We start from the raw sequence: 15987 nt of genomic DNA, 5'->3' as shown, positions 1-15987 counted from the left end.
GCAACTTGAAGTGCAGTTTTCTGACACCATGATTTTCCCCGTTACATTTTCAATATATCTGGGGTCAGCATAAGAATTTCAATGGGAATTTGGGGGGGGGGGGTTGTGGAAGCCACAGACAACCCACAAAGGCCAGCAGACAACACAGAAAAAGTTTTCTCAGAAACTTTTTTCTCAACTCAGAAATGCATAAATTATATTCATAGTATTGTGTAATATCAACCCAAATCTTACAATAAGGTACTGTCAACACCCCATAAGAGAAAAAGGAAAAAAATCAGACTTCTGTAGTGCAAAGGGAGGACCGAAAAATTTGACCCAGATTTTCTAGACTGCAGAGGTGCCACACCCATGCCCCCCCCCCCCCGCCCCTGCAATGTGGAAGGGATAACTGTACTATCTTAGTCCCAAGTAGGCAGAAGCATCATCTTCAGATACAAAGCAGCACCTTATAATCTCCTAGGGCCAACATTACCTTTCAAATATATCTCGATTCATTTTGCATTGTTCAGATTTAGAATTGGGAGGAACTTTGGAAGTCATCTGGTCAAATTACCTCATTTTATAGATGAGAATACTGAGTAATAGCTAGAGACTAAATGATTTGTCCAAAGTCAATATACTAGTAAGTGGCAGGACTGACATTCAAACCCAGATCCTCTGACTCTAATCCCTAAATTCTTCCCACCCAAATGCTAAAGTTTCTCATTCTAATACTTAGCAAGAGAATATATGTTTAAAGAGCTTAAAAATATTAAAATGGGCAGATACGTGGCACAGATGTTCATTTTGGAACTCAAGACACTTACTGGTTGTCTGACCCTGGACAAGTCACTTAACTCTGTTTGCCTCAGTTTCCTCATCTGTAAAATGAAAGAAATGGCAATCTACTCCAGTATATTTGCCAAGAAAATCCCAAATGAGGTCATGAAGAGTCAGATACAACTGAAATGACTGAACAGCAACAAAAGTATTAAAATCAAGCCTTAAAGAAATCGAAGGTAGCTGCCTAAACACCAGACAACCTGAGCTGGTTGGGGCTCTGATGTAACCAATGAGAACGTGTAACTTTTAGGTCTCAGAGTTGATATACTGGCAATTAAGTAAGGAACTAAGAGATCAAAGCTTCCAGTTCTAAAGAGGACATGGGAGTCAGCTTCAAATTCCACTTGGGTCTGGGCAATATCACAATTAGTTTAGCAGATATTTGTTCATCACTTGCTATGGGCAAAGACAGAAACGAGAGCATTTGCCCCCCAAATGCTCCTGCTAGCGCTACCGCTGCTCCTACAACTACCGCCTAATGTTTGTGCGGCACCTGGTGCAGGTCCTCACAATTCTGGGAGGGCAGCTGCTGTTATCATTATCCCCATTTTACATATGAGGAAACTGAAGCAAACAAGTCAAGGGACTTGCCCAGGGTCACACAGCTAAGTATCAGAGGCTGAATTTGAACTCGGGCCTTCCTGCATCCAGGTCCAGCGCTCTAGCCACTGCACCACCTGGCTATGACTAAGACATCATACATGATGTGTTCCATGTGCATGGTATGTTGTGTGCTTTTATATCCATCTTGGAACGCATGTTTTATGAGATATCCTGATGGCTAAGATAAAGATTATACTGATGTTCATTAAAACTGGCAGACCTGATACACGATTGCATTGAAAGGCAATTTATTTTTCCTAACTTGTCATAGCAATACATGATTTTCAGGTATGGTTTCCAACTGCGGCTTCCAACTGGTGGTTTTTGTTGAGGTGGAAAACAGGGAAAGCAACGGTGTTAGAAGCAGTCTGTCAGGCACACCAGGCAGTCATCTAGGGGCATGTTTAAAAAGTTCAAGAGACGTAATTTCTGGGTAACATAATTTTATCAGTAACGCTAGCATTTTAATAAAAGAGGTCATTCGCACTCTTGGATGCCAAAGAACATCATGATGGCAGTGAAGAGGTTACCCATGAAGAGGGCTGGGGTTGCTCTGGAGACCCCAAAATACCAAAATGCCGGGTCCTGCCAAATGAACTGAAAAGTAAAGTTTATTAAAAGTTCGCTTATATTAGACACAGAGTAAGTCTGTGCTGGGTCATTCTATGGTGCTCTCACAAACATGAAGATGGACGGGGTCTTATTACAGAAGGTTGTGGGAGGAATGGAGGGGTGCTCTAGAGGAGGAGTTTGGAGAGGGTCAGTGAGTGATTAAGGGTGGGAAGTTGCTGGAGGCTGCCTGGAGACTACAGACAATGGTGGGCTAGGCCAGTTCTAGGATGCATTGATATTTTGATAGGCCTCAGGGTTGGAAGTCTAGTAATAGAGGTTTGGGCCCAGCCACAATGTAAGGCTTATGGCCTCATGAAAACTGCCTCATCAAATGGTTCCCAGAGGCTGTACCTCAAGGACTCAAAGAGAGGTCAAGGGGTCTCCCAGAGCCCATACCTCATCAGCAGAACTGACAGCTTATGTGCCCTTGGAAAAGTAAGTGTTCCAGAACATGGAAATCAACTCTGGTTAACAATTAATGACAGGGGGCAGCTAGGTGGTGCAATGAATAGAGCACTGGCCCTAGAGTCAGGAGGACCTGAGTTCAAATCCAGCCTAAGACAATTAACACTTACTTTCTGTGTGACCTCGGGCAAGTGGCTTAACCCCAATTGCCCTGCCTTCCCCCCTCCAAAAAGACGCAAAAAAACCCAAACCCCAATTAATGAGAGAATGAATATTACAGTGAGGAGTGGGCTCACTCCAATGAGGGACTGAGAGAGTGACATCATGTCACTCTTGGACAAAGAGATTATCTTTACACATAGACCACTCCCAGTTTTGGGCAATCTAATCAAAGAATTTATCCCCACCCAAACCTGAGTAGGACACAATAGGCTTCTCCACCTTAGATTAAATTCCTTGAGAGGTTGGGTGAGGTCTGACCAAGAGTGAGGAGAGTTAATTCAATCCCTTTCTCAGTAAAGTCCTTCAGGAGATTGAACTTTGAAAGGAGGACTAAAAGGGGGACCTCTGGGTATCCCCAAATCATTGGCTATTAAGAATAAATGAACAATATCATTAATTTCTAATTAATAACATCAAGTTTATTAATATGCAATTAACATTTACATACTATAAGTATAATTTATATGATATAATCATGTATATAGTATGATTCATAATGTTAAATTAATATTATGAAATTAATAAGAATTGAATGAATAATTTCTCTCACAGGAGTCCCCTAGGTGAGAGTGTAGCCAGATTGGCTTTCACACATGGAAACCCCACTGTATAGGTGCAAGTTGCCAATGATTTATTTACATGCTGGGTGTTTCTCTCACTCTCTCTACTCACTACTACCACCTGAGAGAGGAAGGTTAGAATGTCTCTTGGTGTTGACGTGCCATCAAGTATGTGGGTAAAGGGTATGGGCAGTCGGTGCCTGCAGCTGCCATGACCTGAGCTCTGTGGCTCATTTTGTCTTCTGGATGGCTCCTGCAGATTACAACCTTTAGTGTGAGAGATCTGCTGGTGCTAGAGTTAATGTGAGAGACTATTTATTTGTTATCTGAAGGAAAAAAAAATACATGATTTTGTTAAGATTAAAAAAAAAATTTCCACTAAAGAATGCCAGCCTTTCTCAGATTTCTTTTCCTTGTTCTTGTATACCTAGTACTTAGCAAAGTGTCTGGCTTCTTGATGGATTCTTTCAATCCACAGTGGATAGTCTTTTTTTTTTTTAATCCTTGTTTTTGTCTAAAAATAAAATGAAACAATACAAGTAAGTTTTATATTTTAAAATTAAAAGGTAAAACAAAAAATTTAAAATTCATAAGAGAATATTTCTATCTGCTGTCCATTTTAAAAAACATGAACTTTAAAAAGTATGAACCCTTTTCATGTAAACAAATGTTACTAACTATAAGGCAATGTAGTTTTAAAGGAACAGGATTTCAGCTCCTGACATGCAATTCTTGACCTGTGGCAGCAGACTCTGAAGGAATGCCCACAAAGTCTAGAAACAGCACCAGTTTTAAGTGTCGGGTACTGTGCTAAAAACTGCTTAAAAAACGACCTTTGTTAAACCTTTCTTGAGTTTGGTCATTTTGTTGTTTTACAGAAGAATGAGGATGCTCCTTCTGCAAAGGCAGGCTGGCTGCTGTTAGACTGGCCCGGGGCACTTGGGAGGCTGAGGGATTTGCCAAAAGTTACACAGGGTGTGGCAAAGGCAGAATTCAAACCCAGATCTTCCTGACTTTGAAGCTGGCTCTCTGACCACCAGAGGGCTCCCTCTTTCATAAATTTGGCTTGTCTGTTAAAAAACAAAACGAAGCCAGATCACTTAGCAAAATAACTAAGACTAGGATTATATTTAAAAATTGGCAAATTATTAGGGGGCAAGGAGGCTATGAAATGTTTCCCAGTGGAAATCTGAGGGAAGAACTTGGTTGAAAATAGTTATCAGAGATCTAAGACTAGGGGCAGGAAAGACAGGCTCTGTTTCCTAGTCCATTGATGGGGGGTGAGGGTGGGGAAATCATTGTGTTTTGAAAAATAAATGCACATATATTTTTAATTTTGGAAAATTCTGCTCTCTGTGGTGCTTGCATTTTAAAATGTTGTGTTAAGTCAATTCGTGGGTTATCATGAAATCTCAAAACCTGTGGTGGTGAAAGCAATACAAGACAATTTTCAGACCTGCCTTAGGGAGATACAAATGCCTTTTCTTGGTGCTAGTTGGTTGCTATGGCAACAGGAATAAACTCTGGTACCCACTGAGAGGAAAATACCAGAGATCCCTTCGAAGGGGTTGCTGTTTTTCAGTTTCTCTCTGTGTCTCCTGCTCGAACTAAAAGATAGAAGGATCAAGGGATAGGGAGTGTCGGCGATACACCTCAAACTAGGCAGCTTTTTCCCTGGGTTTGACTGGGTTGACATAATTACCCATAAAGATTTGTTATCTTAAAAGAACAGGTAGAATCAGGGGCTTTCCAGTTGGGATAATAATAGCCAGCATTTATATAATGCTTTAAGGTTTGGAAAGCACTTAGATACATCTTCTTGTTTCGTCCTCTTAATAACCCTATGGGGTAGGTGCTATTATTATATCTATTTTACAGATTAGGAAACTGAGGCTGAGAGAGGTTAAGAGACTTACCTAGGGTCACACTGGTAGTAAATGTCTGAGGCAAGGCTGAAACTCAGGTCTTCTGACTCATTTCTATCAACTATGCCACCTTGCTGCCTTCATTTGTTATGATCTCTGTAAACCCAGAAATATGGGAAATGCTTCTGCTTCTAGTTTCTAAGAATCTAAAGAGCTCAAGGCCCTCTTTTTCCAGGGGTACTAGGAAGGTGCTCTTCTAGCTTAGAGGGCCAAGGAACATCTCACCAGCCCTCCTCCTTCTGAAGGAAGGGAGGGAAACACAGTTAAAGGGTCAGACTGGGCATAGAACAGATGTGGATGGAAAGAAGACGTTAATGTAAAGACCAGCAAAAATGGAGACCTTGTTTCTGCAGCCGTGTGCACAACCCAGCCATGTCTGTGCATTGAGGTTCACCTTTGCTCATATAGAGGGTAGAAATCTGTTTTGGGGTTCATCATAGAGAAAACTACACAGACAGATCAAAGTCTGTGTTAAGGGGAAAACACACCCAGTTCATGGGGATAATGGGGAGAACGCCAATTTTACTTGTAAATTATAAAGTTAAGGACCTAGAGACCATATGTGAAAGAAAAGCACTTGATTGCAGGCAGGTTTCTGTCTTTTTATAGACTTGCTCCAAAAGGAGATTTCTTATTGAAATCCAATTGTGATTGTAACCTATATAACTCTCTACTTTGAAAAGTAAAAAGTGAATTTGCTTAAAAGCAATAAAGTTTGACTCTGTGCAGGAGCAGATGTTTGCAGATTTAGGGCTTAAGGTGTCTCCTCTAAAAAGAGTGGATTGGATTAGATAAGAGGCAGCTTGGAGCAGTGAGGAGAACTTTGATTTGAGTTTGGATCCTGGCTCTGCAGCTTTCCCTGAATGTGTGACCTTTGGCAAGTCACATGACTTACTGAATTAGAAGATGAGGAGGTGGGACAAGGCGACCCCAAGGCCCTTTGCAGCTCTCTAATTGTATGATTTGGTAGTGGCCAGAGCCCCTGCCATGTGGTGGGAGGTGAAGGCTTGACGCCGTCACACAGGGTGGCCAGCTGCTTCTCCTGGATGCTATAATCAGAGGCTGGGCACTTTTGGCTTGGGCCTGCATCAGAGCTCAGGCTGCAGGAGAAGCTGTGGGAGACAGCTGACTTGTGGCTGGCTCCCCACATTCTGATTTTTCTGGAGACGGCTTTGTTCCTCCTTCCCGGATATGCAAGAAGATGTTTGATCTCTAAATGGGAGCCAGGGGACCCACCAGACCCAGTATTGGCTCACCTTGTGAGTAGTTTTGTGAGGTTGCACCTTGTTTCTACCTGGGACCTTCTTTCAGGAATAGGAACCACAGGCTAAGTTTAGCTGGCACAAAATTCAGAGAAGCATCGAGTGCCCAGATCATAGATGTAGACCTAGGTTTCTGGTGCCTCCCCATCATTTCAGTCTAGAAAGATTCAATGGCGTGCAGAGGTTACACACAGAAGTAGGAGAGTTGGGAGTCAGGATATCTTACTCGGAATAAATACATTACTCTTTCCACTGAATCTCACTGCCTTTTGAGACCCAGTCTGACTTTAGTCATGTCCAGTTCATCAGGACCCCATTTGGGGTTTTCTTGGCAGAGATCCTGGACTGGTTTGACATTTCCTCCTGCAGCTCATTTTACAGATGAGGAAACTGAGTCAAAAAAGGACTAAGAGACTTGCCAAGGGTCACACAGCTAGTGTCTGAGGCTAGATTTGAACCTAGAGAGAGGAGTCTTCCCGTCTCCAGGCCTAGTCCTCTGTCCTTTGTCACCTAGCTGCTCCTCTCCCCACCCTTCCTTTTCACTCCCGCCCTGGAAGGGCTCCGTGGACATGGCTGGAATGACCCAGGCAGTCAGCTGAGACCTGGGGACGTTGAGCAAGTCTCTGATGTGAGCAAAGGTAAACCTCCATCCGCAGATGTTTCCCAGCACGGACCACGAGAGGCTCAAGGCAGTTTTTATTCACTGGCGAGCGGACCACCTGTATTCATTTTAGTCACTACTTGTTCCAATGAACTTTCTCCCCCTCTTTTTCAGAAGCTCGGTCCATTTCAGGGCGTGCGTCTGGAGGAAAGGAAGGAGGCTGTCAAGTGTCCCAGGGAGTCCGCGTGCTGAGAACTGTGCATTAGACTAAACAGCAAAGACTGAATGGTCCCGCTGCGGGGGGCCCTGCCGAGGCGGAGCCCGCAGAGCTCGAGTGGCCCGCAGACGGTGAGCGCCGCACCTAACCTACAGCTGGGGACCTTTTAGGGCAGCATCCTTCCTGGGCGCTCACTGCCCTAGTGACCTGCCGTCGGGCTCGGGGCTCCGGGCTCCGGGCAGGCCAGGTCCACCCCCGGGAGCCGGAGCTGCCACCACATCGTGATGATGATGATGATGATGATGATGGTGATACTAGCTCACACCACGTCACACCAGTACTGTCTGGGGGGCTTCTTGGCACAGACACTGGGAGTAGTTTGCCCCCCAGGGAGCTTCCCTGCTGTGAAGATAAACTCTGTCCCCTGATAGGCTGAATGTGGTCACATGGAGCCTGGGGTGGGAGGAGTCTGCTGAAGGGTGGAGCAGAGCCCCCAGGGAGCTTCCCTGCTGTGAAGATAAACTCTGTCCCCTGATAGGCTGAATGTGGTCACATGGAGCCTGGGATGGGAGGAGTCTGCTGAAGGGTGGAGCAGAGCCCCCAGGGAGCTTCCCTGCTGTGAAGATAAACCCTGCCCCCTGATAGGCTGAATGTGGTCACATGGAGCCTGTGTGGGAGGAGCTTGGGATGTGGCCCCCTGCCCCCTGCCCAGCCCGCTCCATGTGATGTTAGCCATGGAGACATCAGGGAGCAGGCGTGAAAGCTGAGGGAGCGCGTCACGCATCGGGCCGAGAAATAAACACGAGTTGGAGCCAGAGCGCAGAGCCGCGTTAGCGCCCTCCCTCGGCAGCCGGGAGATGCCTCCTTCTGGCCGCGCCGTGCGCCTGGTGAAGAGGCGTCTCCCCGGCCGGACGGGAGGGAGGGCGGGGCTCCCGTGTCTCCGCCCTAAGTGTGCCCGCAGCGGCCATCCCGGAACAGCTACCCGATAAACTGACCGTGTAAGTAAACTGGGAGCTGCTCCTTCAGATAAAAGAAAGTTTCCGCAAGCCGGTGCGCAGTGATTAAGGGCCTGCTGTACGCTAAGCGCTGCAGCCCCGCCGGGCAGCAGCTCCGTCCAAGGGCGACAGGCTCTAGAAAGGGCGGCTGCTGAAGAACGCAGCGTCCTGGGCTCTCTTGGGAGCGCAGGCGGCATTTCCCGGCTCTGCCAGCCTCTGGGCCTTGAAGGAAACACCAGTGGGACCCAGGCATGGGAACACAAGGGAGGCTTCCTCTGTGGCGACTCGCTTAGGAACCCTTCACCCTCCACAGGGAGCCCCGCACGTAGAAGGGGAAGGGCCTTAGAGGTCATTCAGTCCAACCTCTGCGTTGGGAAACTGGGATGCAGAGGGGGTGACACCTAACCCAGCTTCCACGGAGCGACGGTGCTGGGTCTCCCAGATGCCGTGAGCCTGAGAGACTCCTCATGGCCCCGGCGGACCAGCCCCCTGCCTCTGTTTCAGCCACCACTTATTGCACTCCCTGAATGTGTTAAGTGGGTCTCCTTAGGATAAGCTTGTATTGCGAAGCAGGTTTATACGTTCAGGAAATGAGAAACTCGGGGGCGGAGGGAATCCCGAGTCATATAGAGTCTCTGCCCTGCCCCCAATCCATCTCTGCCTTCTTGGAAGCAGCTGGCTGATACCAAGGACATAGGAAGCAGACATTGCATTCTTTGGACAACTATATGCGTAATCAGAATTCTCATCAGACATCACATGGTAGTGAGTGAGGTAGTGGCTTTGTACACGTCCAGAAACCAGTGTAGAGAAGAAATAGGCAAGTCCAGGGACCCATTCACGGGGCCCTAGAAGCCTACAATGATGGTAAACCCATTATTACTCTCAGGATCGCTTTTGCCTCATTTCTAGTTTTCAACAAGTTTTCACTGCAAATACAGTGTTCTTTACAGAGGGTCATCTTCCTACCTGTGTGACCTTAGGTAGGACATTGCATATTTTTGTGCTTCCTTGAACATACAATGAGGGAATTGGAATAGATTATCCCTAAGGTCCCCTTCCTCTTTATATTCTAGCTAGGTGTAATGAGAATGGGAATCTGAAGCTCTTCCCTGCCCCTTAATAGACCTAGGGAGGGGAGTTTGAAGACCTCCCCTGCTGTGAAAGTAAACTCTGCCCCCTAATAGGCTGAATGTACTCACTTGGAGCTTGTGGTGGGAGGAGACTGCTGAAGGGAAGCACAGCCTACAGGAAGCTGGTCAGAGCCACAGAGATGGTGGGAGAGAGAGAAGGTTGAGGCAAGGAACTAGAGAGGTTTGTGAGTAAATATTGATCTTGTATTGGTTTGTGGGAAGGTTGAAGGATGCTGTGGCTCTCAGTGTTATTATGGCTTCTGAATATCTTTGGTACTATGATTGAATCAGCTTACTGATTTTGGGATTGGGTTTTCTGGAGTCTAAATAAATGCTTCAGTTCTGTCCTCTGCCTGGAGAATCTGATATATTTGGCAATCAAATGTTATGGAATACTTATAGTTATGGTCTTTATCGCGATCATGGGTGCTGTAAATATTGCATTGGCATCACAATAGGTGACTTTCCCCCACAATGTGATCTAACGACACTGGTCTTGCTTTTCCTTGAATATGACACTCCATCTTCCAACTTTTGAGGAATTTTCACTGGTTGTCCTCTGTGCCTGAAATACCATCCGTTCTTGTCTCTCCCTCCTGGCTTACCTAACTTCCTCCAAATCTCAGCTAACATCCCACCTTTAGGGACTTGTAAGAAGGCTTTCCCAGACAACCTTAATCTTCCTGCCTTTCTGAAATGATCTCCAATTTATCCTGTGCATATTTTATTTATACACAGTTTGTCTTTCCTATTAGACTCTGAGTTCCTGTTTCTTGTCTTTTTCTGTATCCCCAGGGCTTAGCACAAAATCTAGAACATAGTAGGTGGTTAATAAATGGTTGTTGATTTGACTCGACTTAAGACATGGCTCTGAATGAGGTATAATAGCATCACAGATTTAGGATCATAGATTCAGAGTTAAAAGGGACCTTGGAGGTGGATGAATCCAACACCCTCATTTTACAGATGAAGAGACTGAGGCCCAGAGAGCTAAAGCGCTTGCTGAAGATCACACAACCGGGAAGCATCAAAGATTAAGCAACAGAAGGAGTATGCTGTTTTACCAAACCATCTTCTTCATCATGCACAAAGGCCCTGATGGGCTGTGAGCATCATACCACCTTGAAACATAACCTGGAAGGTAAAATGTGCAAACTGACTCATGGCGAGAGGGGACATTCTTTCTTTGCAATATGAACATCATTTATTGTTTGTTATGGTTTTTAACAGGTGAAATACTACATAGGGGATGAAATGCTCATAATGTGATATTTATAAGCTACCTGAATGATATGAGAGGACGGAATGAGTGTTCATGCTTTTCATTTTCCCGAAATTCTACCTTCCCCTTCTTTTTTGTGAAGAGATGAGCAACATGGTGGCATTTGCTTTTTGAGTGCCTAGAATGATCTCTCCTTAATGACCATCTGCCTTCCGGACATAAAATAGCTCTGAAAACCAATGCCCTGGGAACTAGGTGCAATGCTTATACTTCTGGACAGGATGTAAAGTAAAGTATTTTGAAGAAAATAAAACATACTGCATTTTCTTATAAAATGAGATGAAAAAATAGATTTAAATGTAATTTTCAAGTGCAACTTTTTCTCTTATACTTTAAAGCTCTGATCTTTTTCAATATACTCTACTTAAAATTTTAAAAATAAACCTTTTTTTTTTTTTGGTACCTCTAATTTCCTGTTTCAGTCCTGGAAACATTTAAAGACATTTTTACTATAACTCTTCTGTGCAAATAGAAAACATAAATATTATTAAGGTTCATGTTATAAAAAGGTTGTTTCAAGATTTTCACTGTTGTGGCAAACAGCTGCAGTCCCTTTAACTTTCTCCTGGAAGCAGTCTGAGGTCTCTCTTTTTAAACCTTTTAAGTCCTGATCCAGCTGGGAGCCAACGGACAAAAATGTGCTGCCCAGCACGTCAGTTTGTAAACTGCTCTGAGAGAGACGAAAGGCTCTTCCAAACCCATTAAACAATGGTGTGGAGGAAATCCAGTTTAGTAAACTGAAGTCTGGCAGGTCTAGGATAGAGGACAGAGGGGAGACTTCTCTGGTGGAGCATTCTCCCTCAGAGTCACCAGATGGTCCCTCTTGGACAACACCTTCTGGTCTCTGGGGCTCCAGAGAATGTCCCCTTGAGCTGTCCATCATAGTGTTATTCAAGGACTGGGTCTTCACATTTTCTGTCCTGTGCCCACTCCTTGACTCTGTAACAGAAGCTGGTTGATGTCCAGACTGAGATGCTAATGGAGAGTGGTCCTGAGGGTGGGGTCCAGAGGTATCACTGCCCTTTGAAGCTGAGCTCTGCAGTCCTTGCTCTCCTGCTGGAGACTGCTGAGAAATGGTGTCTTTGTGAACATTCAAATCCTTTGGGCCCCACCTGGCCAACTGGCGCCCCAGCTGAAGCTGGGTTGGGAAGAGTGTCCCTTGGAATGTTCTATATAAAAATCTAGAGAAGATGCAGAGTAAAACATATAGAAAAAAAAGAAACTGGTTACTAGGGATAACTATTGCAAGATGAAAATTATATCAAGAGAATAAAAATAGCTATGGTTGGAGGAAACATGAGAATCAAACCTACCGGGGCAGTAAGGCAACGACACATGACATGATAGTTGTCAAGTAAAACATGGGGTCACCCATTAACTTTTGCATAGTCCAGTAAGGGTTAGATGGAGGAAAACACGTTGAACAAGAGGCATTGTAGACCAAAGCCACAATGAAAAATAAAAGGATACTGAAGCCACATGCTGTCCAGTGGAGCCAGGTCTGGGAAAGAAAAGAAAAATAAAAGGCATTTTTCATGCTTCCCTTGCAAAATGATTCAAAATGTACTTTGCTTTGACCATTAACCATCATTCAGGAATGATTATTAGTCTTGAGGGCCAGCTACATAGCAGAGCAGTATCCTTGGTCTCCATGTGAGACTGAGGCAGAAGAAGAGGAGAAAGAAGAAGGAGGCACGTTCAATATGATGATATGAAAATAGGAGTTGAAATCTAAAGAGATGTGTGTGCAGAGTGGGCAGAAGGCCCCTAGCAGGGCCGTAGGTGATGTCCAGAGTCACTAAAACTTCACTTTTTTTTCTGTTTCTGGAAAGGGAAGATTGGTCGGTATGTTCCTGCTGTGTTCACATGGGCGGTATTTCTAAACAGAAGGAGTATTAAATTTGGGAAAACAAACACTTGTTTATTAAAATGAGGCAAAACAAGCCCCAAAATACCAGAGTCTTGTGGCTCTTACCCAGGTTTTGGTTTCAATGCCCAAATGCAGTATGATGGTGAAGAGAGCTATCGTCATGATGACGCTTCCCCAGTAAAATATATCGACATCAGAGTCACGATAGGCCTGAAAAAGAAAATCATTCTGAGTGCTCACGGGGCCCTTGGGAAAGCCGACTGACATAAACTACAGAAAAAGGTCAACTTAAGGAAGGTGGTCACACTCTTCTGTGTTCAGAGGGCAGGGCAGTGTTTAAGTTCAGAGTTTTAAAAATTAAATTTAAAAAAGAAAAAGGCCAACTTACAAAGTAAGGGATGAAAAAGCAAACCAGGCTTTGATAGGCGGCGTCAATCATATTCATCCAAAACATATGAGGCTGGTATTCCTGTGAGGAAAAAAACCAAAACCAAAAGGAAGACTGAAGGGAAAGCTGGGCATTTTCTAAAGAGACTTACTTCCTCTTACTAACCAATTTACATCCTAAAAGGCCATGTAAAGAGGACGAAAGAAGGGATGGAGAACAGGATGAATAAAAAAAGGCATGACTGTGGTCTAGAAGAATAGAGTTATAAGTGATGAAACTCAGAATAAGCTGAGGTTAGGGAGTGAGCTGGGTAAAAAAAGGGTGACTTTGACATAGCCAATGTAAAGTGTGTTGCAAACTCTTATTTTTGGAGAAAAGAGAAGGAACAAGAAGAGATCAGCCCACTGCTTGGGTGAATGTGGCAATGAGAAGCAACAAGAGGGAGAGAGAGCGGTGTTTTTCAACTCTTAGTTTCTGTGTTCTCCCCTGAGAAGAAGCATCCCTGGACTAGAAAGGACAGGTTGAAATTGGGTAACAGGGAATTGATACCCAGAATAAGTAGGGAAGCTGTAAGAAAACATCTGCCCCTGATCAGTTCTAACTAGGACCAGATGAATCACATCTTTTCGTACTGAAAAAAACTGGCACAAGGAAATTGTAGAGCCACAACCAATGATCTTTGAAAGATTATAGCAAATAGGAAAAGTACTGCAAGACTGGAGAAGGGCAAATGTTGAACTGATCTTCAAAAAAGTGAAAAAAAAAATGGATCCTGTCCAATACAAGGCAACGGACTTGATTTTTATTTTGGGGAAAATTTTTTTTTAGAATATATCATTTAAAAGGACGGCTAGTGGTACATCTAGAAAAAGATGCCATGATCATAGCATGGTTTTGTCAAGACAATGGGTCATGTCACCTCAATCTTACTTCTCTTTGCTGTAGATATTACTTTAGGTGGACCGTAGTTAGCAAAGAATTTGATCATTTCTGATGTTCTTGTGAGAAAGAGAGAGAAGGACATGCCAGTCATTAGTATAATTACCACAGATGGATTCTGACATGATTGAATGATAAGATCCAAATTGCAGTTTGGAAATCTTCAGTCACATATCCCTATCATCTGGGATTGGTACTATTTAGTCTTTTTGTTAACGAACAGAAAAGGCATAGATGGCATTTTGTTTTTGTTTTTTGCTTTTTGGAGGGCAATTGGGGTTAAGTGATTTGCCGAAAGTCACATGGCTAGTTTTTGTGTTAAGTGTCTGAGGCCGGATTTGAACTCAGGTCTTCCTGACTCCAGGGCCAGTGCTCTATTCACTGCACCACCTAGCCACCCCTAGATGGCATATCTTTAACATTTGTAGATGAAACAAAGATGGAAGGAACAGCTAACACACTGTAAGCCAGTTAGGTTTCAAAAATATATTGAAAGGCCAGTTCCCTAGTTGAGAGAAATGTACCCTTCCTCCCATCCCCAAATTTCCTCCCTTACTTTGTGTGTATACACACACACACACATACACACACACACACACACGCAGTATGTATGTAGATATGTATGTATTTTTGGCTGAGGGCCTGATCATTTTTTTAATTACATAGATTTAAAACCTTGGAGTCACTCTCTGCTCTTCATTCCTACCTACCCCTCAGATCTACTCAGTTGCCAAGTCTTGATGATCCAACCTCCACAATACTGTCTGCACCATTCCCTTTTCTTCACCCATCCAGACATCATTCTAGTTTATATCCTCACCAGCTCTTTCCTAGACTACTGAAATAGCTTTCTAATTATTCTCCCAGTCAAGTCCTTCTTCAATCCATTCTCCACAGTTGAAATAGTCATATTCTCAAAGCAAAAGTCTTATCATTCACTCCCTTGCACAGTAAATTCTAGTGGTTCCTACTACATTCAACAAACTTCCCTATTTTTTCACTTAAAGCCCTTGACAACTTAGCTCCAATCTATCTAGGTGTTGCCTCAGACACAAAACGAGACCTGGGAAAGACCTTAGCTTAAGAAGGCCAGGGCCTCCCACTGCACTGGGCCATCTCCAGTCATCTTGACTTATGTCTTGCCGCTGGACTCCACTGACTCTGGAGGAGAGAGTAAGGTTGATAGCTTTTGCACAGCCCTGTTTCATTTAAACCTACTTGCAAGTCAAGAACATCACCTTCCTGAGGTCACTGGTCCTCTTCAAGGAACAAACGACAAACAACATCTGGCCTCATAGACTATCCCCTTCATGTATTCTCCAGACCACCCAAACACGATCTTCATGCTATTCTTCCCACACAACATTCTATCTCCTATGTCCGTGTGTCTGCACAGGCTGGCCCCTATGTCTGACTTGTACTCTCTCCCACCCTCCATTTCTCACAAACCCTAGTTGTTGTTTTTTTTACAAAACTCAGCTCAAGAACCACCTCCTACATGAGGCTTTTCCTGATTCTTTCCAGGCATTAGTGTCTTCTCCCCATGTCTCCAACTGCTTTGTTTTTATCTTATACAAATTTTTGTTGTTATTCAGTTGTTTTCAATTGTGTCTGACTCTCCATGACCCCATCTGGGGTTTTCTTGACAGAAATACTGGAGTGGTTTGCCATTGCCTTCTTCAGCTCATTTTACAGATGAGAAAACTGAGGCAAACAGGATGAAGTGACTTGCCCAGGGTCACACAGTTATTCAGTGTCTGAGGCCAGATTTGAACTTAGGAAGATGAATCTTTCTAACTCCAGACCTGGACCTCTATCCACTGTGCCACCTAGCTTACCCACACTAACTTTCTATGTGCTTATTAATTGCTTGTCAATTGATTTGTTGAATCAGATCAAAATTTAAGAGGAATGAGTGTAAAGTCATACTTGGGTGCAATTTCCTCAACCCCCCTTCTGCCCCTCAAAACCCCCAGGACCTCTTATAAGTACAAGATGGGAGAAATAAATGTAGTTAGACAAGGAATTCAACTGAAAAAGATCAGGGAGATTTCAGTGAGCTACAAGCTCAGTATGAGTTAACAGTATGATAAGAAGGAAGCTTAGGCAATTTTCCACTGCATTAAGAGAGACAGCATCTAGGACTTG

At 44.0% G+C, this 15987-nt stretch overlaps 1 protein-coding gene across 1 annotated transcript in view; it reads right to left on the bottom strand.

The window, feature by feature from the left end:
• Positions 1 to 10538: 10538 nt before the first annotated feature.
• Positions 10539 to 15987, bottom strand: part of ATP10A (ATPase phospholipid transporting 10A (putative)) — a 282963-nt gene continuing 277514 nt past the window's right edge. The window contains exons 18-21 of the mRNA XM_069072951.1: positions 12901 to 12981; positions 12618 to 12722; positions 11956 to 12143; positions 10539 to 11823 (exon numbers count right to left, since the gene is read on the bottom strand). Coding sequence (XP_068929052.1) covers positions 11142 to 11823; positions 11956 to 12143; positions 12618 to 12722; positions 12901 to 12981 — 1056 coding nt within the window. The 3' untranslated portion in view covers positions 10539 to 11141. The remainder of the gene's footprint in view (positions 11824 to 11955; positions 12144 to 12617; positions 12723 to 12900; positions 12982 to 15987) is intronic.

Source organism: Petaurus breviceps, unplaced genomic scaffold (assembly GCF_028583685.1).
Source record: "Petaurus breviceps papuanus isolate PSGF00001 unplaced genomic scaffold, PetGlider_PUasm1.0 90849, whole genome shotgun sequence".
NCBI lineage: Eukaryota > Metazoa > Chordata > Mammalia > Diprotodontia > Petauridae > Petaurus > Petaurus breviceps.
The sequence above is the reverse complement of the archived record's forward strand: the minus strand, read 5'-3'. Positions and strand labels throughout refer to the sequence as shown.